General features: G+C 35.4%; 1 protein-coding gene across 1 annotated transcript in view; it reads right to left on the bottom strand.

The window, feature by feature from the left end:
• Nucleotides 1-1,393: 1,393 nt before the first annotated feature.
• The window catches only part of LOC132545905 (sperm flagellar protein 1-like), a 34,757-nt gene continuing 8,690 nt past the window's right edge, over nucleotides 1,394-27,460 (bottom strand). The window contains exons 2-7 of the mRNA XM_060209587.1: nucleotides 17,049-17,160; nucleotides 11,798-12,063; nucleotides 7,769-7,871; nucleotides 6,170-6,274; nucleotides 1,942-2,080; nucleotides 1,394-1,528 (exon numbers count right to left, since the gene is read on the bottom strand). Coding sequence (XP_060065570.1) covers nucleotides 1,394-1,528; nucleotides 1,942-2,080; nucleotides 6,170-6,274; nucleotides 7,769-7,871; nucleotides 11,798-12,063; nucleotides 17,049-17,160 — 860 coding nt within the window. The remainder of the gene's footprint in view (nucleotides 1,529-1,941; nucleotides 2,081-6,169; nucleotides 6,275-7,768; nucleotides 7,872-11,797; nucleotides 12,064-17,048; nucleotides 17,161-27,460) is intronic.

Consider the following 27,460-nt stretch of genomic DNA (forward strand, 5'->3'; position numbering starts at 1 on the left):
ATTATAACTTTCCTTGTTACTGTTATAATAACTTTCAATACATATTTTGAGTATAGACGATGTCCATGTGACTTCCGTTAAATCTAAATAATTGATGATAATATTAATAAAGTTGTTAAGATGTTGATAATGAATCCCCATACCAAGGTTTAGATACTAAGGCACACATCTCTTAATGGGATATGTATTCAGCGATCTGTGTTATCACAGCATTATCATTAAAAATATCACGTTTTCAAGGTATTTTCGATTCAGATGAAAAATAAAGTTTAAGAACGAGATCTCGGTATTGTTATGAAATATTCACGTTGAAATCATTTGTTTGAAATCAGAGATATTTTTGTGAATATTATGCATTATCTGCCATTCTAGACCAATGTTCGACGTTCGAAAAATCTATTTCTGACCTTTTCACAATAATAGAATAATGCGACCTATTTCATTTATCAAACAAACGCCACGCTGAAAATTAAACATCTGACTAGAAAAATTCTTTTCTGAAACAAGGTAAGGCTGATTGTTTGGCGAATGGTTTGAATATTATGATTTGATCTATTATTGTTTAAGGATACGATATAATAGTTACACAACCACAGGTGGTTCGCAGCTATTCTATCAAACTTGTTATTCTGTTCTTTTTAAATTAAATACTATAATTACGTTATTCTATCAAAACAAGCCAAGATTTTGTCCTGTGTACTTTTAGTCATTTTTTTTATTTCAAACATACCGAGGAAATGTCTGCGACATTTTTTTTATTGTTTAAGTATAAAGCAGATCTCATATGATAAACAGTAAATAATTATCATGAATTAATAAATTGATACGATATAGCTGAACAGTAAACAATGCATATAGAAATAAAATATATAAAAATAAAATGTAATAAATAATAAAGAGTAGCAAAATAATACTCAGTGTACACGAGAATTAAATAGTGACCCTGACGGAAACTTCAAGTGTGGACAAAGTATACACAGTATTACTATTTGATGGTAAAAATGTTGATTATGTAGTAAATTAGAGACTTCACGAGAGATTTCGGCTCCAGCGAAAGTGTTTATTAAAGTAGTTTCGGATATATACTGACATACAAAAAACTGGTTGGATAACTTACAACCATGTAAAATCCTTTTTCTGTTGCTAAGTACCTATATGTTATTTGATAAGATAGTGTTTCAGTTTTATTTACCTCCGTGATCACACCACGAGGTAATCTCAGGGCATAGCTCAACCGCTGTGTATATGAATTAACATATTTATAACTATATGTCACAATCAATATAAGCCGTTATTTAAAGCTTACAATAAACAGTGTAAATGTATTTTGTTAGAATGTAAATATTAAATCAATTATGATAAGGCTGTCCAGTGATTTTTTTGTGGGTTGAGTTTATCTGACGATTTTCCGATCATCTGTCACGTAGTACACTCTGGTGAAATCATTCACCTCTGCTTGTAATTTCTCGATGCGCGCCTGTTTCAGACCTGATAGGCTTTCCAAGCTTTGAATTCTGGAATTCAGCATCTGAATGAAGTCGAAATCAGTATAAGTGCTAATATTTATAATTATATATCGTAATTGTCTGTATCAATTACAAGTGTTTAATATAAATAAAACAAAAACATAGATTTAGACTCAAATTATAGCTATTTAAGTAATGAGAATCACGTAAAAATATGTATAAATGAACCAAGACGTTTATTATTATGCCCAACATCACAGCACAAAATTCATCTGAAGTTGATAATAGTTACCAAATTCTAGGCTATATATGACCCCCCCCCCCCCCCCCCCCCCCCCCCCCCCAAAAAAAAAAAAACGAAAGAAAGAACATGAATGAGTTGATATCTCAATCAAATAACAGTCGACCTGATTGTCCTCCAATTGGAATTGTGATAGGATGATAAGTGGTAGTTTACAATGTATATATGACGTACTTTGATTGTTGCGTCCTTCTGCATGATCTCGAGTTTCATTTCCTCCATAACAGACCTGGGAACATTAGCAGTAGGGCTGTACCAGTAAGGGTAGTACGGTAATACATCCGGTATGAGCCGCTTGTCGCTGAAGTAGGTTCTACAAACAATTGTGAATTATGTAAACGGCGAAGTCCATTTGGAACTACATAAGGTATACTAAAACTGACATGGATGTACCAAATGAAACAACACCTGCTGGCAGCTGGCTATAACTTATTTAACTTGTTGTGTCAGAGAACAAGAGAACACATCATACTCTATTACATAGTAACGATATTATCATTTTAACTATATCTTATTAAAAGATCTACAAAATAACAAATTACAATGTAAAGGCAACATTAATGCCATATTTCTATAACATTTGTGTGTTTCACAATCGATATACTGTACATTCGTAATGAGATGAATTTAAACAATGGTATTTTCAAACCTGTGTTAAAATCTAGGTCAAAATTAACAGATACGGAACGATAAAAACAAGATGAATCTAATTCGTGGTAGGACAGGTCTATGTGTAACACGATCATAACAAAGAATCACCTTATTAAAGATAAATTGCTATATGTTGACGATAACATCTACTGTTATATTGTACCAATCACAGAGGAAACATCTGTTGTTAGTACGTTACAACAATGACAGAACAAAATATCACATCACCATTATATAATTAAAGACGAATTTGACACGGTGTTAATACATCGTTAATGTATCAACATGGGCAATTTTCCATGAGATTGTATGCTAAGACTGCTAATTCCAGTCTCACTTTTGTGAACGTTACATTTCTTAATGAGAATATTCCTACGTTTGAACCTGTATTCCACTGGTCGATGTTGATGCGTCAGTCAAGATAGTGTTCCGGGATATTACATGTAGGATTTTCGATAGCAGTGTGGACTGATAACCAATAAACTTACAAGGTCTTATTTCGATAGAATCAATACCTTTTTGGGAAGAGAATACTTGAATTTGACCTTTATCTGCGACGATGCTGTCGGTGACAACCACGTTAGCTATTTATTTAATTGCTTAGAAACGAAACGACAACCCATCCTATGAGTAGCAATAAGACCGAAGGAGCGGACATTGTTATGACTAAATAAATTAGACATTCAGACGTATTAACGGAGTGGGACACTTTGTTGTTTTTATTATAATAGCAAAGGTGTAAATACTTTGTAACAACATTATAGATATTGGATTTGCAACTGAAAAGTTCATTCATACAAAACAAATCACAAATGAAGTAAAGTACAAAGTTACCTTAGCTCATTTTAAATGAAATCATGATAATAAACACTTTTCAGCATTTCGAATTTCGATAAATACAGACCAATGTGGAGAGTCACACCTATATATCTAAAACAAGTGATCGCAGAAAATAATATAAGCCTGTTATTTATGTTGTATATGGGAATATATTCCAGAAACAGGTGATAACTACTACTACAAAGTACAGTGATACGATATTTAAAAAATGGCGTAGCAAAGATGTGGAGTTCTAAAAATAATTTTTAAAAAAAATCAAACACCATGTGTTAGTGAAAAAGCGATGTGACAGTAATTTGCCAAGCTCTCACTTACACGTGAAGATCTCCGTAAAGAGATGTATGTCGGACAATTATCAAATATGATTATTCTTTATGTACACAGTAGATATACATGTAGGTGAAATGGGTCTTAATATGAATCGTTAAGGTAACCCTTCATATTAGTAATATTTTTCCCAAACACAAATGTTAATGCTTATATAAAATAAAAAAAAGACGCCCATAGAAAGTCATAGCAGGTTTTAAAGTGAGAAAGCATCCTGGGGTAAACACAGATCTGTTTGAAAATTCCGCGTCCCTTCTGTGTTATCGACGCGGACACATGATACTGTCGGAGAAAATATGAAAACCACAAAACGACCTTACTGTAGTTGTTTCAGACCGACACTTCTCTGTGCATTAGCTGATTTCTATTATCAATAACATTTTGTGGCAGTAAATCGCATCTCTTTTGCAGTTTTCATCCAAGATGGGGCCCAGTTTACTTCAGTTACCACAATATATCCCTACCTTTGTTATTGAAAGAGTTATAGGTACATAATTTATAGGATATACTAGGTTAACTATTAATCTGATTTATGCAATGAAATTGTTGAATTAGTTATAAGAAACCTAAGTTTAATTCTAAATGCTGATTTTGATATAAAATCACCTTTACCTTATATGAAATGCGCGCAAACGGTCAGTGGAAAAATAGCGACTGAAATGTATGAATATATTAAAGCCTTATTATATCGTCAGTTGTGAATTACGTTCAAGTTTAACATTCTATTACTCACAACAGGGCGCTTCAAATAACTCCCCTTGTGAGATTATCAGGTACAATAAAGTCTTGAATATAAGCCAGTCGCAGATTAAGGCATGGATTATTTCAGGGAAAATACTCTTGTAAATAATAAAACAGTTTTAGAAATAAGCTATAAGCTATAAGATAGAAATATAAGTATTAATTAACTGCAGAAGAATTTATTTAGATAAACTTTTCCATCAAGTATTTCAAGTAAGACTGCGCTGAAATTAATCCATACTTGACTAACAGAAAGTTATATATCCCCATTAACAAACTAAATTAGACGCGGCTCACTTTCAACTATTTAGAGTAATTGAGGTGTTATGTATACTATACATTTCTAAAGTAATATGCAGTTTTGCAACACAGACTTTGACATCATTGAAAAACAAGCTTGGTTAAAAGACGGTTTCATTGAATTACGTTAACTTTTAAAGAAGAAAATTTAATTTTGGGTGTTGGGTATTCAAGCATTCCCCTTTCATATTACCTCAAACATTTTGTTTTTTATTAATTGTTTTAATGTGTAAATCCTGAGTAAATTTATACTAAACTGTCATTCTGAAGATTGTTAAATTATCGTTGATGGTTGCAGTGTCTTATAAGGAATGCCGGACAGAAAAGATAAACAGACTCTAAACTTGCAAAATACTGCATTAATGTTACATTTCAGAATAAAACTAATGAGACTGTTATATATTCAAAGAATTTAAGGCATATAATTAGTATAATTACATTTTATCTGTTATTTAATTTATATGTACATGTTATTTGCTGTAATCCTGGCATAATGTTTTCTACTTGAAACCAACCACTGCAATATTTCCATCACGTGCATACCATATCACATATATAACAGTGAATGACCGCCACAAATTACTTGAGAATAACGACGAACGAGAGATGATGAAAATTTAAAGCCGAATTTATGTCATCAATGTAATGTCATATCGTAAACTTAACAGCCATTGAAGAGTAAGCGGGCATGCGATTCATAGGGGGAAACACGACTTTTAATCCCATTTCATTAATCTGAATCATTTGCCCGAATTCATGCTGATTACATTCAGGATATGTACTTTCAGTTTCAGCGTGCTTTTTATTGATATTTCGTCTGGATCTATTATACTCCAAACATCCTGTTCAAACACTCGATAACTATGTTGTAAACTGTGATATAATGCTATTGCCGAGTTAATGCACGAAACACATTGCAATTGTATGCATACAATAAATATGGTTTTCCGGCTGTAGGTGGTAATTTCGACAGAACATTGAATGGAATTAACGTAAAACTTCCTGTTTCAGACACCTTAGATAAATAAACAGATGACCTACTCAGAACTATGCATCTAATGTCAATTCTACCTCAAACAGAAGTTGTTCACATCGTGTGGATATCATTGTTGTAATCAAATTATACAAAGCGACATACCGTTTAAAGGGCTAAGTTGACTAGTACATACATCAGAGAAGGCAGGTACCACAGACATACCGCATGTAATTTTAATAATATTACACTTTGTCAACCATTCTAAGGGGTCTTTCCGGGTGTACTTTGACATATTTTACTTAATGAAATATTCATACAGGAGGAAATGTTATTGGTTTTAAATTTCCAAATGTCAAATATGACAGCTATTGTTATATTCATCACATATGTAACGAAATCTTATTCGAAATTGGAAAAAAAGTCAAGGTTTGTTCAATTTATAATCATTTCGTTGTGCTACTGATACTCGAATGCAACATATTACGATACCCATATGCAGTTTGAGCACGACTTCCTGAATGTCTCCAAGATAAATCAGTACATTGTAGAAGCACACTTGTTACTTACGATCTGTCCGGGTGGTTGTGTGGGATTTCCCCCTTCAGGTAAATTCGTCGTGGCGACTTCACTTGTGATGATCTTTCAGAGGGTAAGGCCAGAGGCTCTAGTACACTAACCAAGAATAAGGAATTTTACAATAAAATATTTGCAAAGTTCAAAAAGAGACTAAACAGAAAAAGGGAAGCTTGGAACAGACGTTAACTACTAACTACTGCAGTGGTTCGATATGCAACTAGTGTATAAGTTAAATTGCTTTTAGCGTAATGTTCATGTGATGTTGATAAACAAAGAATGTTCATAGAAAGAAAACCTACCGTGGCACTTTTACATAAGTCAATGAAGTAACCGTTTGACTATGTGCAGCGGCGTAACACGTTTGTTGACTTTAAAACTAGATTTTGATATCATTAGACAAATGCTACTCTCATCAACGTTCGAGATCGCCACAAATTATGTGCCCGTTTCTTGAGTACAAATCATTATTTTCTCATATGTCATCAAATACTCGAATTTCACACACGTTAACCGTTGCCACATCGCAAAAATATTAAAACAAATTGATATTCCCCGGTAGTGTATATGTGTGTGACGTATTAGTATGGTGTGCCATTTGTAAGTTAGCTTACCACAGTACTGCGAATACTGATGCACTACCATAAAACACCATTACCTTCTGAATGTATAATTAAGCATTCAACCTCTTGAACTGGCAACTGCACAAACCTCGCAATCTAATTATATTTCCATGAGGTTATTAAATTCTAAAGCTACCAGAAAACTCTGGGCTTTAGTTCCTTGGTAACGTTAGTTCAGAGGCATTGGGGAGTAATTAAATATTGAATATCGGTGGCTTCCACTGACCTTGAAGTATATGTATAATATTCACATCCATAATGAATTGATTTTGAGTGATTACTGCTGGAATGCAATGGTTGATTCGCGATTTGTTTGTCAGTTTCCAGCCAATTGCCAAAAGCGCTTTATATGTAAACTTTTACGAGAAAGTACAAAAAACCTATTCAGACGGATGTATAGACTAAATACGCTTTTAAAATACACCAGAATTACGTAGGATCTAGGAAGTGATTACAAGCGCTCATACCAACATTAAGACATGTTACCATGCGACCAAGATAGAGTTAAGAAATGTTTATAAAGCTAATTTTCAAAAAAAGCAAGGGTTAAATTATGATTTCACACGCGCTAAAAAGACTAAGAAAATATTCTTGATAAATTTCAGAAGAGCTTGCCTTTAACTGAGTTTAGTTTTATTCATTTCAATGAGCAGTATCCAGTATAAAACACAATTGATGTAGCAAGTATTCCGACACGTTTCCAGACACACTATATAGATGTCTGTTATAACGCAACAGCCAGATTTCTTACATGTTTAACTACACTAGTCTAGCTACATTCAGCCACGTTTACATACAGAGTACCAAGGCTTAGGGTTAAGTCAATATAACAGAGGCGCTTGTCATTTATCAGCCTTCCTACGCGGTCAATCTGTATAGAAATCAACTATAAAAGTTTTTCTACGGATCAATTCGGGAAAAAAAGGTGATAATATGCAATAACACAAAAACTAAAACATGTTATACATACGGTCGGTTTGTATATGAATTATCCCCCTTTGCCTGTGACTTCCGTGGAGATTTTGAAGGCGATGTCCTCCCCGTTGACTTTGCCCCCATGGGCACTAGAGCTTCTGTAACAGAAATAGGAACAAAAAGTGAAATATATACAAAGTCCATGGCTTTGTTCATTGATTTAGAAAGAAGCTTTCAAGCGAAAGTTTCATAAGTCGTACTCACAATGAATACCATCCATCAGGAAAGGTAGTTTTATTGAACGGCATATTTGATATTGCAAAATTTGTATTCCATGTTACTTCCCATGTTTTCAAAGCATAATGAAAATATTTGCTTTCTTTAATTTCAACTTCATTATCAAGTGTCTTGATAAAGAATGTAGCAACAAAGACAAATATGCATTTTTTATATGTTAATAACCGCATAATATACTTTTCATTCCATATTTTTGTAAGTTTATATAAGTTTATTTCCATATGAAGAGTCCGAATCCTAACCCTAACCCTATTCCTTTGTATTTCATGTACTTTTGTGATCAGTGATATGTTTACTTTACAATGAGTTCACAACTTCGGAATTCGACAAATGGTCGATATGAAATTGCTTTTAAAACTGCGGACTGAATTTCATTTCATTTCAATAATTCATTTTGATAAACCATGTGAAGACGGATCGATACTCACAACTGATTTGCAGTTGACCGAAAGCATTGTCGTTAACTTTAGCAAACTAGAGAAAAGTGTACCTGTATTTCGCATAACATAGTGTTATGGTTATGAGATGCATTATTCTTGGTCTTAAAGGCAGCACGAATTTTCTTGGTAAGACCTAATTCTCTGTTGTATAATCTAGAGGATCTGACGGATAATTCTCTGCATTACTTTATGGATTGATATACGCGGCACGGGATTAAATAGTAACTCTGCTAAATCTTGCAGTTGTAACACAGATTTACTGTTGATATCATACCCTTGTTAATAGTATATGGTTATTAAGCCCCATCAACTTGATAAGAAAATGCACCTCTGGTACACCACAGCAAGAGTTTTTCTAGTGATTGAGACAATACCCTTTTGATATTTGTCATATAAGCAATCCATGAAAATGACCAGAATAGACATGTTGTATTCATTGCAAAGCTGCCAGTTTTCCCGTTTAAAAGTCTAAACCCAATGTGAGTATAATGTGACTTGATGCCTATTACTGTTTGCAGATTGTGATATCTGGGAGTAATAGCGCCACATTTGTTAAATACATAAATCTACAGAATCTACAAACGTTTGAAATAATATTCACATCGGTATGCCTGTAGGTTTAAACTTTTGTTGTAATGTGAAGACTTATGTAATGACTTATACATATTAACACTGTATTTCAGATTACTCGTAGTGTGTCTATATTACCCATATTTTGTTGATTACAGCTACATATTCCTACGTAAACAAAGGATTTGGCAGAGCTTGCTATTCTGGGAGTTAGCACATGAACTCTGAAAAGAGGATTCAACAAAACAACATGTCCGTGGAAAGTATTGCATCTTTTATACACACGTGTACTACATCAATATTAAGTTTTGACGTCCAATCAATATGATTACTGATTGGGTGATATATCGATTGATTGATGGTTTCCTGCCCGCCGACAGCCGGGATCATTTTGGGACAAACTACCAAAATGATCGTCTTTTTATATGGTTAATAACCTTACGAACAACAGAGAAATGATTGTCTTAGTAGTCATCTTATAAAATCCATGTACAACCTTACAAGAACCTCAGGCAATATCATATATCGTCAACGAGAGGAGAATATACCTAGTTTGTTTACAATAGGCCACCAGATAAAATAGTTCAGCAGTGGATACAGTGATGACGAAGTCGATAATGAGATCAGAAAACTTTTGTCTTTATCTAGTGTTTACTCAACAAATCTAACTGCAACACGTCTAACAGTATGAATTTGTATGTAACGGAAGACTTCTTCAAAGTTCATGTAGGTAATGTATCTTAGTTGTTGACAAATGAAATATTTATCAGTTACAATTATAAAATGCAAAAAACTTTATGATAATCATACAAATGGCGGCTAAAAATAGAATAAGATAAATATCCTATTCATATAAAAGTCCATTAATCTTTGAAGTATTTTTTTCTATTTTTGTGAATGGTTATGACATGTTCCTCGTGCGTATTAAACGCATTATATACTGCTGCTGTTGTAAAGAATTGCATGTTATTACTAGTGCACAATGTATCGAAGAAATCATTAACGTCTCACCGACTTTCAATACAGCATGCACTTGAAAATTATGTAACAGGTAACAGTAAATACATGTATAACTGTTAAATCACTTATTGAACTTTTAATTGTTACATATTAATGTAAATGTTTTGCGAAACACCTTACCCTTTACATATTATCACCACTTACCTTTGTGTGAATGTTACTAAAAATAAAAACGTGTAAACCTTTGTGATATGAATTACAGGATGTAGTGACAATCAAAAGTTTACATATTTAAATGTATGCGTTGACACTTTCATATCGAATGTTTCCCTATGAAGGTGAGATGCGTGAACTTTATAGGATTGTAAAAGAAAGATTTCAAATGTCAAGATTGTAAGATACAAACCGGAGGCAATCTCATAACCACCAAGAAAGATATGAAGATTGAGATTTCTATATAAATGAATTGATATCACAGAAGGACTGATTGAATTAATTGAACTATAATGTAAGAACTTCGGGTACTGCACGGGGATTCTCTTTAGATGGGAGAGATGTGTAAAAGTTTTGATATACAATGTATAACACCTAGATATGTGCAGAAAGATCGGTATTTTTTCTTAATGAATACATTGAAAAGTGAGGTAGTTTAAGACATGTACGATTTTCAAATAATCATTTATAATGTATTACGTAATATCTATCATTTAACATCTTATAATATACTTTAATCATTATAATTTTAATATAAATAACAAATTTAGATAAAAAAAATTACCGTAAATGACTAATGATAGACAAAACAATAGTTTAATTGTTTTGAAACAGTCGTAGTTCCAAACATTCCAAGCAGTTACAAACATTGCTGTATATTGCTTTCTCATTTGTCTATATACACCATATTATCATGTAAAAGATACAAATCCACTTAACAATATAGGATTTCAATTTTTCAATTGTTTCCTTTTGTACAACCAAATTTGTTTTTTATTCATAAATTGTTTATTCGCTTATGACTTTTCCTTTTGATTCTACTAAGATGTCGTTTGAAACTACTTTTTAATTCACACTATTACTGTGTACCAGCCGGATGCTTCAGCGATGTTTGCTGCATGCAGTACACTTTTGGCAAGCATTTTTCTGATAATGATTCAATGAATATTTATATCAATACTATCTAGTGCAATTTTCACATAACTACACCAACGTATTTACAGGACACTGTGTTACGCGACAAAAAGCAAACAGGCATAGTTCAAATTAATCAATCTAACAGATTTAGCCATTTCATAGCCTATGAAATCTGTCATTAGATAGAATATAGATACATCATAATTGATACTGCTGCCAGTAAGGAGGAATTAATAATCGAAATAATCCAATTGATATGATATCCTGTAGTACACATAGTCTTCTGACAACTCCAAACAACATTAAATTACTTGACAGATCAGTTCACACAGGAAACAGAGGAACACAGTGAAATGAAAACACATGAGGTTAAATAAGAAAGAAAAGTTGAATGCAATAGCGTTATAGCAAATGGGGTTCATCGATACTCCGAATATTGTACACAATCATCATTGTCCGTAAGCATGTTATAGAGAAATCTAAGCAGGTTATGCAAAAGGCAGAACGAACCAACACCTTTATGTTGTAAATACAGGTAGTCGTTTCCAGAACAGAATGACAGATTCCAGATGGATTACATCTACAACTGTTGTTAATGAATGAGGGGTGGTTATGGCCAGAATATAGTGGAAAACACTATCAGCTCCTGTCCGAGTTTTGTAGGAGGTAATATATCTTCTACTTACGACTATTAGGGTCCTTTGCATGCTTAGAGTTTTCCTTGGGGCTTGTAACGTCTTTTACGATGGGTGTTTTTTCGTTTTCGCTTTGTTGCTTGGAATTCATAAATTCTAAATCTACTTCTCGGCGGCTCCTACCTTGCCTTGTCAGTAAGTTGTCAATCTGCATCCGCAGTATGATCAAAATCCGTTCTATTACATGATTCTCGGCGTTAGCTAACGCCCGTATGACGTCATCAGACAAGTCCATACCGAGTCGTTTAAGGACACGTCTGAAACAAAAGTTTTTAATCGGTCTGTCATCAAAAGAAAGCAATAACTTGAATGAATAATAGTCAGTATTATAGGAGAAAGAAAAGTCTAAAGGCCATCACACAACGTGTATACACGGCCATAACAACACAATCTTAATCAAAACTCAAAGTCATTAAAACTAGGGCAAAACCTGAACAACAGAAAAACTTCCACAGACTCCAGATAAAAGTACAATGGCAATAATACAAGGTGTTCCAGAGGTGTAAGCGTCTTCTGCTTTATCGAAGACACAAGCCATGAAAATTAAAGTTAGTTATGTCCCGTTCTTAATTAACAACAATGTATACAACAACGGAGTCAAAAGGCAACCTATCGAGCATCAAAACGTCCAGCTTCAGATCGCAAAAAATAATAGAATATTCTCAACAAGATCACTATCACACTGCATCTTTGAAAGCATGCGTTACGTGTTTGTCTGTCAGTTGACGTCATCCGTCAAGAAAATCATGATACTAGGAACAAGCCCTTGACATATCGAATCAGCTGCGACATACATTCACCATTGGTTGGAGATGAAATCTCAGCATATGTATTCAATAATATGTTGTCCGTTTACATTTTTTTGTCAATATCAATATAATTTAGCTGACAGATATGGTGCCTGTCAAGATTAATTGACATGAGACCTATGTCCAGGATAGGATATTGTATGGTGTCCACACCTCAGTTAATTTTTGGATTGATGGAATGGTCCTTTGATTAAACGATGAGAATAATATATTAATATTGAATCGATCTAAAAGCCCATTTGTGTTGTACACAGTATGTCTTTAATGTTTTCATACTAACACATTCCATCAGGTTTCATTGACCACCTTGTGTGGACAGATAAACGTGAAAAGATCAATTACAGCGAATGAGCTGATGATAGTGTAAACAACACACAAACAATGCTAGTGAAAAGCAGTCTGATAGCGGCAATAATTAACTTTATCGGTCGTAAAAACACAAGACGAATCAATATTCACGTCAGTAGTAGTATCGCTACTGCATAACCAAATCAATATTCACGGGAACAGTAATACCCTTACTTTGTACAGAAGTCGATATTCACAGGGACTGTAATATCGATATCAATTCAATATACACAGGGACAAATATGGCTACTTCAAAAAATACCAATATTCACGGGAAAAGTAATATCCTTACTTCACAGACCTCGATATTCACGGGGACAGTAATATCGCTGCTACATAGACAGTCGGTATACACGGGGACAGTAGTATCGCTACTTCATAGACGGTCGGTATACACGGGGACAGTAGTATCGCTACTTCATAGACGGTCGGTATACACGGGGACAGTAGTATCGCTACTTCAAAGACGGTCGGTATACACGGGGACAGTAGTATCGCTACTTCATAGACGGTTGGTATACACGGGGACTGTAGTATCGCTGAAACATAGACGGTCGGTATACACGGGGACAGTGGTATCGCTGCTACATAGACGGTCGGTATACACGGGGACAGTGGTATCGCTGCTACATAGACGGTCGGTATACACGGGGACAGTAGTATCGCTGCTACATAGACGGTCGGTATACACGGGGACAGTAGTATCGCTACTTCATAGTCGATCGGTATACACGGGGACAGTGGTATCGCTGAAACATAGACGGTCGGTATACACGGGGACAGTAGTATCGCTGCTACGTAGACGGTCGGTATACACGGGGACAGTGGTATCGCTGAAACATAGACGGTCGGTATACACGACGACAGTGGTATCGCTGCTACATAGACGGTCGGTATACACGGGGACAGTAGTATCGCTGCTACATAGACGGTCGGTATACACGGGGACAGTAGTTACACGGGGACAGTAGTATCGCTGCTACATAGACGGTCGGTATACACGGGGACAGTAGTATCGCCGCTATGTAGACGGTCGGTATACACGGGGACTGTAGTATCGCTGCTACATAGACGGTCGTTATACAGAGGGCAGTAGTATCGCTGCTACATAGACGGTCGGTATACACGGGGACAGTAGTATCGCTGCTACATAGACGGTCAATATACAGTGAGACAGTAGTATCGCTGCTACATAGACAATCGGTATACACGGGGACAGTAGTATCGCTGCTACGTAGACGGTCGGTATACACGGGGACAGTAGTATCGCTGCTACATAGACGGTCGGTATACACGGGGACAGTAGTATCGCTGCTACATAGACGGTCGGTATACACGGGGACAGTAGTATCGCTGCTACACAGACGGTCGGTATACACGGGGACAGTAGTATCGCTGCTACATAGACGGTCGGTATACACGGGGACAGTAGTATCTCTGCTACATAGACGGTCGGTATACACGGGGACAGTAGTATCGCTGCTACATAGACGGTCGGTATACACGGGGACAGTAGTATCGCTGCTACATAGACGGTCGGTATACACGGGGACAGTAGTATCGCTGCTACATATAGGGTCTGTATACACGGGGACAGTAGTATCGCTGCTACATAGACGGTCGGTATACACGGGGACAGTAGTATCGCTGCTACATAGACGGTCGGTATACAGTGGGACAGTAGTATCGCTGCTACATAGACAATCGGTATACACGGGGACAGTAGTATCGCTGCTACGTAGACGGTCGGTATACACGGGGACAGTGGTATCGCTGCTACATAGACGGTCGGTATACACGGGGACAGTAGTATCGCTGACTACGTAGACGGTCGGTATACACGGGGTCAGTAGTATCGCTGCTACATAGACGGTCGGTATACACGGGGACAGTAGTATCGCTGCTACATAGACGGTCGGTATACACGGGGACAGTAGTATCGCTGCTACATAGACGGTCTGTATACACGGGGACAGTAGTATCGCTGCTACATAGACGGTCGGTATACACGGGGACAGTAGTATCGCTGCTACATAGACGGTCGGTATACACGGGGACAGTAGTATCGCTACTACATAGACGGTCGGTATACACGGGGACAGTAGTATCGCTGCTACATAGACGGTCGGTATACACGGGGACAGTAGTATCGCTGCTACGTAGACGGTCGGTATACACGGGGACAGTAGTATCGCTAATTCATAGACGTTCGGTATACACGGGGACTGTAGTATCGCTGAAACATAGACGGTCGGTATACACGGGGGCAGTAGTATCGCTGCTACATAGACGGTCAATATACAGTGGGACAGTAGTATCGCTGCTACATAGACAATCGGTATACACGGGGACAGTAGTATCGCTGCTACGTAGACGGTCGGTATACACGGGGACAGTGGTATCGCTGCTACATAGACGGTCGGTATACACGGGGACAGTAGTATCGCTGCTACATAGACGGTCGGTATACACGGGGACAGTAGTATCGCTACTTCATAGACGGTCGGTATACACGGGGACAGTAGTATCGCTGCTACATAGACGGTCGGTATACACAGGGACAGTAGTATCGCTGCTACATAGACGGTCAATATACAGTGGGACAGTAGTATCGCTGCTACATAGACGGTCGGTATACACGGGGACAGTAGTATCGCTGCTACGTAGACGGTCGGTATACACGGGGACAGTAGTATCGCTAATTCATAGACGTTCGGTATACACGGGAACTGTAGTATCGCTGAAACACAGACGGTCGGTATACACGTGGGCAGTAGTATCGCTGCTACATAGACGGTCGTTATACAGAGGGCAGTAGTATCGCTGCTACATAGACGGTCGGTATACACGGGGACAGTAGTATCGCTGCTACATAGACGGTCGGTATACACGGGTACAGTAGTATCGCTGCTACATAGACGGTCGGTATACACAGGGTCAGTAGTATCGCTACTTCATAGACGGTCGGTATGCACGGGGACAGTAGTATCGCTACTTAATAGACGGTCGGTATACACGGGGACTGTAGTATCGCTGCTACATAGACGGTCGGTATACACGGGGACAGTAGTATCGCTGCTACATAGACGGTCGGTATACACGGGGACAGTGGTATCGCTGCTACATAGACGGTCGGTATACACGGGGACAGTAGTATCGCTGCTACATAGACGGTCGGTATACACGGGGACAGTGGTATCGCTGCTACATAGACGGTCGGTATACACGGGGACAGTAGTATCGCTACTTCATAGACGGTCGGTATACACAGGGACAGTAGTATCGCTGCTACATAGACGGTCGGTATACACGGGGACAGTAGTATCGCTGCTACATAGACGGTCGGTATACACGGGGACAGTAGTATCGCCGCTATGTAGACGGTCGGTATACACGGGGACTGTAGTATCGCTACTTCATAAACATTGATGTACCAAACGTTCCAGGAAATCACATATAAAGCGAATGTCATTAATAGTCAATGTGATATTGAATAATTAAACATGTTTGTTATGTGCACCATTTGGAAATATCGATTACTTATTTGTATATTTGATTATTTTACATTTGCCAAATACTTAAAAACCAAACCACTTATAGAAAATCGATAATATCCTAGTTACAAGGTTGACATTTCAGTAGAATATCAATGTTTTATGGTTACCTTGCAAATATATCTACAAAGCCTTCGCTCTCTCAGATGTGTACCTATTCGTGTAAAATTTGCGTCTCTGATGAAGTTCATGCCAATACAATAATAGCTTTAGAAGTTGCTTCCCCTAGATTTTAACTGGAACGACCTCGTCAATATGCTATTGTTATTTAGCCCCTCCTATCAAAGGCAACCAAGTTGACATACACGTGTTGGTGGCATCTGTTATGGCATCTCTTAAATAATTAATTGCTGTATGTTTATGTACGAATTTCAACTTTTGAAGAGAGTTACAAATATAACAAAAAGTGCATCGCTAAAGATATATAAACATTTCACTATATAATTAAATCATATTTCATGGTAACACGTTTCTATACTTACCTTCCACAATGGCTAGGCAAATCTTGTTCTATTCCGCTGTTTGACTTACCTGTTTAAAAGACTCCAATTGTCTCTTTTCTGTTTGGTACTACTGACAGTCTTGTAATTATGAAGATCCACCATCTTCGGAAAGTAAAACTTAATAACTTCGGCCACCAAAACTGTAATAAGAAATAATACATTTTTACTTATAAAACATAAAGAGCAATATAACTGCTTTCGTTTGCCAGTATCAAATACCCATTTTTGTATTACATCATCTATAGTTTGTCATGTATTTCATTTAAGATGTATTGTATAGTTGTAAACATTCAAATGTTTTATATTACATATTATATCTTACACATTATCTATATTACATTGAATATCTTACACTGTATCTATATTACATTGTATATCTTGCACATTATCTATATTACATTGAATATCTTACACTGTATCTGTATTACATTGTATATCTTACACTGTATCTATATTACATTGTATATCTTACACAGTATCTATATTACATTGTATATCTTACACTGTATCTATATTACATTGTATATCTTACACCTGTATCTATATTACATTGTATATCTTACACTGTATCTATATTACATTGTATATCTTATACTGTATCTATATTACATTGTATATCTTACACAGTATCTATATTACATTGTATATCTTACACTGTATCTATATTACATTGTATATCTTACACAGTATCTATATTACATTGTATATCTTACACTGTATCTATATTACATTGTATATCTTACACTGTATCTATATTACATTGTATATCTTACACTGTATCTATATTACATTGTATATCTTACACTGTATCTATATTACATTGTATATCTTACACTGTATAAACCAAAGAGAACGTCGTTGATTCTTCAAGATGTCTCTATTTATAGAAATGTGTTCATTATGTATGACATAGATGTAAATAATCTAGTATATTCAAGTAGGACATATTGTTACATGGAAGCGAAACAGTGAAACTTGTTGATCATTAACAATGACGTAAAGTTATCACTGACTTCAGATTCATACTAGTTATCCTACAGACTACATTTTTGCCAATGAAATATGGAGAAATATTCCATTGATAAAAGTTTTTTTTCAACACATGTTTGTCATTCTTAACGTGAAAAATAACACTTCTGAACACCAATGAAAAGAGAAAACACAGATCATCTTATAACATTGACAAATCATAAATCATAAGACAAAAATCACAAAATCAGAAACATGAAAGCGTAGTTTTCTGGTAACACGACATTCAATTCCATGGTAAACTTTCATTTACATGAAAAGTCAGCAAACAATGCAACACAAATGATCTTACTAGACATGAAACCCAAACCCCAACCAAACGTCTTGAATGTGGAGCTAATACGTAACAACGGTGACAGCTGTAGGTTGCCGCCCTATTTTCAGCCACGTGATTACTATGCACTGGTCAAACTCTGTGAACGTTTTACTGCAAATTTTGTGTGTCGGTGACATGAATAAGTCACATTTTATATGAAAATTTAAAGATAAATTTACAATGAAAATTAATTTTCGTTTAACGTATTTCAAATGATTGCTAAAACTAACTATATTTTGTCGCGTACTGCGAAGTTATAATGAGTGAGTAGTGTTCGCGGAGAAATCTAGTCAGCTTTCTCCTGATTCGGCTATTTTGCTTGTGAACATGTAATAGATATTTGATATCCCCAGTAATAGCAAATATCATTTTACTCGTGTATCTAACATTTTGGTATCTTTCACTCATACGGTGTCTTGTAAAATATATTTGCCATTACTGAAGACACTATTAAATATCCTTCACATATCATCAAATAGTTAGAAATAAATAGTTCACATCAACAAACAAAAGTGAAACAGATTTTTAAAATGTATATTTCTATAAACATAATTTGAAGTTTATTTCAAGCACCTTTCCAATTTTCAGATAATACGCATTGTAAGTGCTTGCTGAACATTTGTAGACGTTGTAAGGACAGTTTCTTGAGTGTTTAAATACAAACTTTGATAGGGGTAGGATAATCTACTCATGGATATTTACGATATAAACAGCAATAATGTAAACATTCGAGATTGCCAATAGGAACTTGAAACATGTAGCCAGGTTGTGTACACAGTATTTCTGGAATGAACTAGGCACCCAGTGTACCTGGAGTCAATAACAAGCAGGTGAACATTGGCTATGCCAAATTTGTTTTCAATTCAAACAGCAAATTAGATTTACATTTATAGGTTTTTAACAGTATAGTAAATCATGAGAACGATTTACTATGCTCAACATGTTCCTTTATCCCGAGAATTACATAACATAAAGTTAGTTGGTTAGAATTAAGCTCTTTATCAACCGTACAATGTTGCGAGTGTATCATTAATCTCTCACTTATAGAGCAGTTAAGCTTTTATACGACACAAAGTACATTTGTGTATATATCGTACAGCAGGTTATTTTGTCGGGAATGATATTTTCGCTGTTGAATCTGGGAAATAATGCGGCATTTGTGTATTTGATGTTCTTTACATCAAGATCACGAGTTGTTCATTCCTTGAAATATAATTCGACCGTTTTATTAAAAGATCGCAAAAATATATAATAATTATTATGATAAATTATTATTATACCAGTGAAAATTACCTTGATTATACGGTATGGTCCAAGATACGTAGTCATAGTCATTATTTTAGTAGAAAGTCGAAGTGTTTTTGTATGACTAGGTAAAAGGCCCAATAGGTCTTCCAAAGTGTTCTCGTAAGATACCTATGGGCTATCTGAACCTAATACCAGTCAGCCAGCAGCGTTTTTATGAAACCGTATATAGCTTTTATTCTAATCGGGATTATCCATTAGAAATGTGGAATAAGTAACAGCGATCGATGGCCAACGTCTCTAACACTAGGAAGCTTATACAGTAACGTACATGGAGTCTACAAAATGTCGATATTTAACTCCGACAAGTGACATGTGCCTCAATGTGAAACAATTAACACTAAAAACTTCTAATGACTTTCAGAACAAGGTTTCCTAACCTTAACGGACATGTCTGATCAGTACCTCCTAATTCTGTTTACTGAACATGGATGGATCATCAGTACATCTCATCTTAGTTTAGTAAAAATACATCGCTAAGCAGTCTCATACCTGGCATTAACACATGACCTTTCACTTGGTTCCACAGTTAATACTGATAAATAGACTTTTATTTATTGTCTCATACCTGGCATTAACACATGACCTTTCACTTGGTTCCACATTTAATACTGATAAATAGACTTTTATTTATTGTCTCATACCTGGCATTAACACATGACCTTTCACTTGGTTCCACAGTTAATAATGATAAATAGACTTTTATTTATTGTCTCATACCTGGCATTATCACATGACCTTTCACTTAGTTCCACAGTTAATACTGATAAATAGACTTTTATTTATTGTCTCATACCTGGCATCAACACATCCTGACGTTTCTAATAAGTGATTTCTAGTTATCTTACAGCTGATATGCGTACACGACCTCTGTCACTATAACAATATTTTCGTAGGTTTCATAGACAACGCTTTTCTCTGATCTTTCAATATTTCATAGATAACCATTAGATAAATGTTTACAATAACAGACTGCCTCTTCATGTCCCTCAGTTAACCCCTAGTAGTGGATGGTCATTCTGGTAGGAAGCAAGTTATTTTGCCTTGTGTAGACACCTGAGAATACCCGGGCAAGTATTCTTATGGAACATATCAAGAGTGATGGTTACGCAAGTCTTGGTGGAGAGACCCCATGTGTATATCGATTCTCTCCTATTTCATCGTTGAATAATTCTAATACTTAACTATTAGTTTTTATAGTAATTATGCCCTTATCAATGTACATGTATCTAAAAAATCCATTTTGTGTGCAATAAATCAAGCGCTGTATCTAATCACGTGGAATATATGAAATTGCCTTGGTACGGTACATGTATGTTAGCGTGTTCAATACAACGGTTGGTTCATACAAATAATGTGTTGCCATGAAGAGCAGTATGGATTACTTACGAAAAGAGCATAAAGCATTTTGAAAAAGGAAAATTTACATTTGTATAAAAGAATCAATACTGCATAAATTAAGTGACCAGAAAATAGTTCTTAAATTATTTGTGATGGGAAATCTCGAGAGTTTTTCACAATGCGTCGCCGAAACGTTTCAGCTGCTGTTATAGAAACCTCCGTGTCATAATTGATTGATGGAGTAAACAAGCTAAGTACAAATCAATATGGAAATGCTAATCATTCTGCAATCTTCAATTAATATTGGAGGCTGGAATTCAATGAAATATACCTACACATATATCTCAATACTTCCTTACTTTCAACCTTTCAAATATACAGAGAATAATGGTAAAGGGCAAATGCATTTAAATGAACGTAGATATATATACAATTAGATATTGATCAACTAAATGTTATCCCGATTAGGGTTTCAAAGAAAGATATATGAAAAGGCAATGTTAACATCCACCCTGATCCGAAGAGTCAGTAGATTACGATCAGACTAAATTTTAAGCATGTAGGATGTATAGGATCAGTAATTTGTTATCAGGCTAGATTTCATGTCTGTAGGATGTATAGGATCAGTAATTTGTTATCAGGCTAGATTTCATGTCTGTAGGATGTATAGGATCAGTCATTATAATCAGGCTAGATTTGATATCTGTAGGATGTATAGGATCACTACATTATAATCAGGCTAGATGTGGTGCCTGTAGGATGTATAGGATCACTACATTATAATCAGGCTAGATGTGGTGCCTGTAGGATGTATAGGATCAGTACATTATAATCAGGCTAGATTTGATATCTGTAGGATGTATAGTATAAATACATTATAATCAGGCTAGATTTGGAGACTGTAGGATGTATAGGACCAGTAATTTATAATCAGGCTAGATGTGGTGCCTGTAGGATCAGTACATTATAATCTGGGTAGATTTGGTGCCAGTCAGTCATTATAATCAGGATAGATGTGGCGCCTGTAGGATGTATAGGATCACTACATTATAATCAGGCTAGATGTGGTGCCTGTAGGATGTATAGGATCACTACATTATAATCAGGCTAGATGTGGTGCCTGTAGGATGTATAGGATCAGTACATTATAATCAGGCTAGATTTGATATCTGTAGGATGTATAGTATAAATACATTATAATCAGGCTAGATTTGGAGGCTGTAGGATGTATAGGATCAGTAATTTATGATCAAGCTAGATGTGGTTTCTGTAGGATGTATAGGATCAGTACATTATAATCAGGGTAGATTTGGCGCCTGTAGGATATATAGGATCAGTCATTATAATCAGGATAGATGTGGCGCCTGTAGGATATATAGGATCAGTCATTATAATCAGGCTAGATGTGGTGCATGTAGGATGTATAGGATCAGTACATTATAATCAGGCTAGATGTGGTGCCTGTAGGATGTATAGGATCAGTACATTATAATCAGGCTAGATGTGGTTTCTGTAGGATGTATAGGATCAGTACATTATAATCAGGCTAGATGTGGTGCCTGTAGGATGTATAGGATCAGTCATTATAATCAGAATAGATGTGGTGTCTGTAAGATGTATAGGATCAGTACATTATAATCAGGCTAGATGTGGTGCCTGTAGGATGTATAGGATCAGTACATTATAATCAGGCTAGATGTGGTGCCTGTAGGATGAATTGGATCAGTACATTATATTCAGGCTTGATGTGGTGTCTCTATGACATATAGGATCAGTACATTATAATAAGGCTAGATGTGATGCCTGTAGGATGTATAGGATCAGCATACTATAATCAGGCTAGATTTGGTGCCTGTAGGATGTATAGGATCAGTCATTATGATCAAGCTAGATGTTGTGTCTGTAGGATGTATATGATCAGTAATTTGTTATCAGGCTAGATGTGGTGCCTGTAGGATGTATAGGATCAGTACATTATAATCAGGCTAGATGTGGTGCCTGTAGGATGTATAGGATCAGTACATTATAATCAGGATAGAAGTGGTGCCTGTAGGATGTATAGGATCAGTACATTATAATCAGGATAGATGTGGTGTCTGTAGGATGTATATGATCAGTAATTTGTTATCAGGCTAGATGTGGTGCCTGTAGGATGTATAGGATCAGTACATTATAATCAGGCTAGATGTGGTGCCTGTAGGATGTATAGGATCAGTACATTATAATCAGGATAGATGTGGCGCCTGTAGGATATAAAGGATCAGTCATTATAATCAGGGTAGATGTGGTGCCTGTATAATGTATAGGATCAGTCATTATAATCAGGCTAGATGTGGTGTCTGTAGGATGTATAGGATCAGTACGTTATAATCAGGTGTCCTAACCGTAGAATTTATACGATTTGATGACGGTAAGAATTTTAAGATGATGAACTTGTATCTTCTCTGAAATACAAAATGAAAACTCCGTCCTGTTATCTTTTCCTTTACTCTAATTCTGATATGATTGTAATAATAATGAACAAAATAAACAGATTGTATACCAGTGAAATAACTACCACTACAAGATATTCTTTCTGTTTTTTATGTATGAGCGAGTGTTTTGTAAACGTCGTAATTCTCCTCAAGTGCCATTCTCTTTTCTTTTCTTTTTTTAAATCGCTGAATGGAATTCTATAATTCGGATATCTTTGACCATTAGAAGTTACTCCCTAGTATCTGCGAGGTCGGATTTAAATCCTATAGCTTGATTTACACAGCAAACTTTCACAAAAGGTAAATTTATGACATTCCGTTCTACAACTATGATTACCAATTACAAAGAACATTTAAACCAATTAAGTCATCGGATAACTTTGGTATATACAAGGACGTATGTGCTGTTAACGATGTCAAAGAACACTACGTTTTAAACTTGACCTCAAGATAAAGTGGTAATATAATTCTCAATATATACATCAAAAATAGACACATTTCGTCGTGCTTATATGTCGTTCATGAACATTAGAACAGCCACATAAAGTAGAGGTGGATTTCAAAGACGAAGGTAACATATAACACGGTGAATTAGCAACTATTATTACAAGACCAGTGTATTCACTTGTTTAAGCAGTATCCATGGTCATGACATTTGTTGTAGGTTGACCAAGGATTTTCCAATACAAGACATTCAACATTGTCTTCCGCATATGTAATAACCTACCACCAGTAATATGTAACAATTATTTCTTCTACTTACATTTCATTTAAAGAATCTAAACAAAGGGATTTAAATGAAATCATAAAGAAAGTTTCCAGCAGGGCAATTATTGGGCTGACAGTCTGAAATCCTTACTATTTACACAGGGTCACCACACAGCGCTTTACAGACTGTGTTCTCGGTAATTCTGGTCTGTTATCCCAAGACAGGAGATTGTTATTTTATTATCAATTTTGACGACAAGCACATGGAACACACACATTTCTATCGCAGCATATACTTTCGCAATTTTATTTCTCCATCAACAACAATCTGTAGTTGGGTAATGTTTTCCTGGTAAAGGCAAATACAGAGGACTTGTGATAATTAATTCTACGTGTTTTTCTTTCAGTTTTGTGTTGTATAAACTTTATAAGAGTTATGTAAAATATTGTAGAATACTACACGTTAGAAACATAGCTTAACAACAGTATCCAACGTCAACATGTGGTTGCTATGGCCAGTGGTATTGACGACCTGAATAAGTGTTTTCCTTAATATGCACGATACTGTAGAACTGAATGGAATTCCAAGATCAGTTTTAAAGGGAAAAATCTAAAACCAAACAAACAAAATGTTAGTCCCGTCCCTGACAAAAAGATGACTAATAACTCAGTGTCGACACTACATACCAAAATAACCAGAAGAAAATAGGACAAGCAACATTTGCTATTGGTATAAAATATTACTGGTATTGAATTTGTGTGTATGGAAAATATTTTCTTCGTATAACGATACTACTGTGGCCCAAATCCTCTTTACAACATACCAGAGTTTTATGGACTTGAGTCGAAGTCCAAGTAATGTCAGCATATCATGTGACCAGACAGTTGAAGCAGCAGCAAAACGTCAATCAGTGTTTTATTTTTTAGGATTTAATTGATGTTGGCTGCATGTAAATTTTCATATCAACTAAACTTACATATCGGAATTAACGTCCTAGTCTATGTTCCCAGTTTTAACATTTGAAGATTGAAAAAGGTTTAAGCTAACTAGCTTTGTATTACATTGTAGTATTGACACAATGGCCTCCCACTTTCTTTCTGTACATATTATACCTTCAGTATTGCCTACAGTGTTACTTTATCAATACCTGGGAGTATTAGTTTACCTATAGCAATACACCGATACTTTATACTTAAGTAGGAAAAGTACATTATAATAGCAAAGAAAATAACGTTTTTCAGACCAGCTATATATAATTGTATGAACTATATATACACTTAATAGATCTGACTTCAGAAGACAGCAATCCCATACAAGCCAATTATTCTCACTTGTGATTGGATACGTGCTGTTAGTTTTACTTTTTATCTCAAGATAGATATGATAAAACCAAGCACGTACAGAATCGTGGCGAATCATATTTCCCACTGTCTCCTTAGCAACTTTCAAGTGAAAAGAAAATTAGAAAAACATAGATCTGTAATTAGATAGCCGCTATCAAATTATATATGTGGAAACATCTTATGAGAAATTGAGCTGAGTTTACTTTCAAAAGATGTGTAAAATCCAAATATTTCTTTATGTAACAATAGAAACTTGGCCTCAAATATACCTCTATGGTTCATCAAATCATATGGACTATACTTCTTGGTGCTTGGCTCTTGAAAAAGGAGAAAAATCAAAAGAAAAGTATCGTGTTCTTCAATGATTCGGTGAAGTCACTACTGTTTGTTGAAATCTTTATATTAACATACAGTAATGACTAATGCTTACAATAAAGATAGATATGTTATTGATATGCTCTGTACACTGCATTCAAAATAAATGTATCCATATGTCGTAGACGTCTGAAGTAGAAACTATTCCGAACCCTTTGGGGGACAGCCTTTGTCCCAGCAGTGTTTGTCCAATTCATTAACGGGTAAAGGTTTAGTGTAACCCTGTTGTTAACAAATAAAAGTCTCTAGACAATCAATACATGTAGTCGATAGTGGGGAACCTTTAAGTTCAATGGAGTAGACTTTTAATTCTCTATTTATCCACTATAATTTCTACGACATTGTGTGTTACTAAATTGTGTGCGTCAATGAAACGAGACATTTTACCTTCTTATAATGCACTAAAGCAATCTGATATTAGAATTAAGACATCTACATTTAATTTATAATTATGTGTTGAATTAATTCACTATACAGGGAGCAAATTGAAAATCACGAATGGATTTGAAACTTATTTATATCAAAGTCAACTGAAATTGAAATGCATTTCATCGTAGGCTAATTTCATTTTTTGTCATTACATACAGAATAGTTAAACAGATATATGACGTGTATTTTAGTCATTGGTCCTGATTTATGGTCTGACGACTTATCTATCAAGCGATCTTCAAATATTGGCTCATGCATTTTTCAATTATGTATATCAGAACATATTGATTTCACGTACATATCACTTACGTACAGGAGAAAACTATATTTAATTTTTACTGACGCATTTTTAAAAACTGTCCCCAAAAGGTTTATCGTTATCGAGTTATCTAAATTCATACATGATTTATATGATAACGGACTTCTGTATCATGGTTTAAGTTAAAGTATATTCTGTACCGGTGAACGTTGTGCAGTGCCGTATAGCCGATCCCACAGGGATGATATTTTCAAGTCGTTATTTCACGTGACTTTCATCTGATCGCGACAATTTTATCGGTGAAGTCACACAAAACTTGAAAAATAACGTAAAAATTGATTAAACCTGCCTGTATTTTACTGCTATGCCGGGCCCACTTTCTACCTGGTAATTAACCGAGGACAGTATGATAGTATAGAATACATCGTAATTATGTTTTAATGAACAAAACTGGACCAGTGAATGTTCCTACTGTTTTATTGTGACAATACTCGCAATATTGTATTATCCACAGATCGCGAAATTTTGATTCGTAAAACAATCAATTTTCATATTGTTAGAATATATATCGTGAAAAATGTTAGACCCGCGAAAAATACTAACGTTCCACAACCAAGTACCAAAAAGAACTTGTCACTGTACTGTATGATGGAATACAAGATAATATTCACACTTTCATTTGTAAAACATATCTAGTTCCATTTAACAATACCGGATCTCACGGTTACAAAATGTTATCTCACATGAAATCTGTATCATACCGTCAGTCACAAAGACAAATATAATGACATGGAATTAAATACAAATGTATATACAAGACCAGTGAAGTATGAACTACAGTTTAGACAAGTAAGTTGTCA

The sequence above is a fragment of the Ylistrum balloti genome, unplaced genomic scaffold, assembly GCF_031769215.1.
Source record: "Ylistrum balloti isolate Yb309-2 unplaced genomic scaffold, AGI_CSIRO_Ybal_v1 Utg369862, whole genome shotgun sequence".
NCBI lineage: Eukaryota > Metazoa > Mollusca > Bivalvia > Pectinida > Pectinidae > Ylistrum > Ylistrum balloti.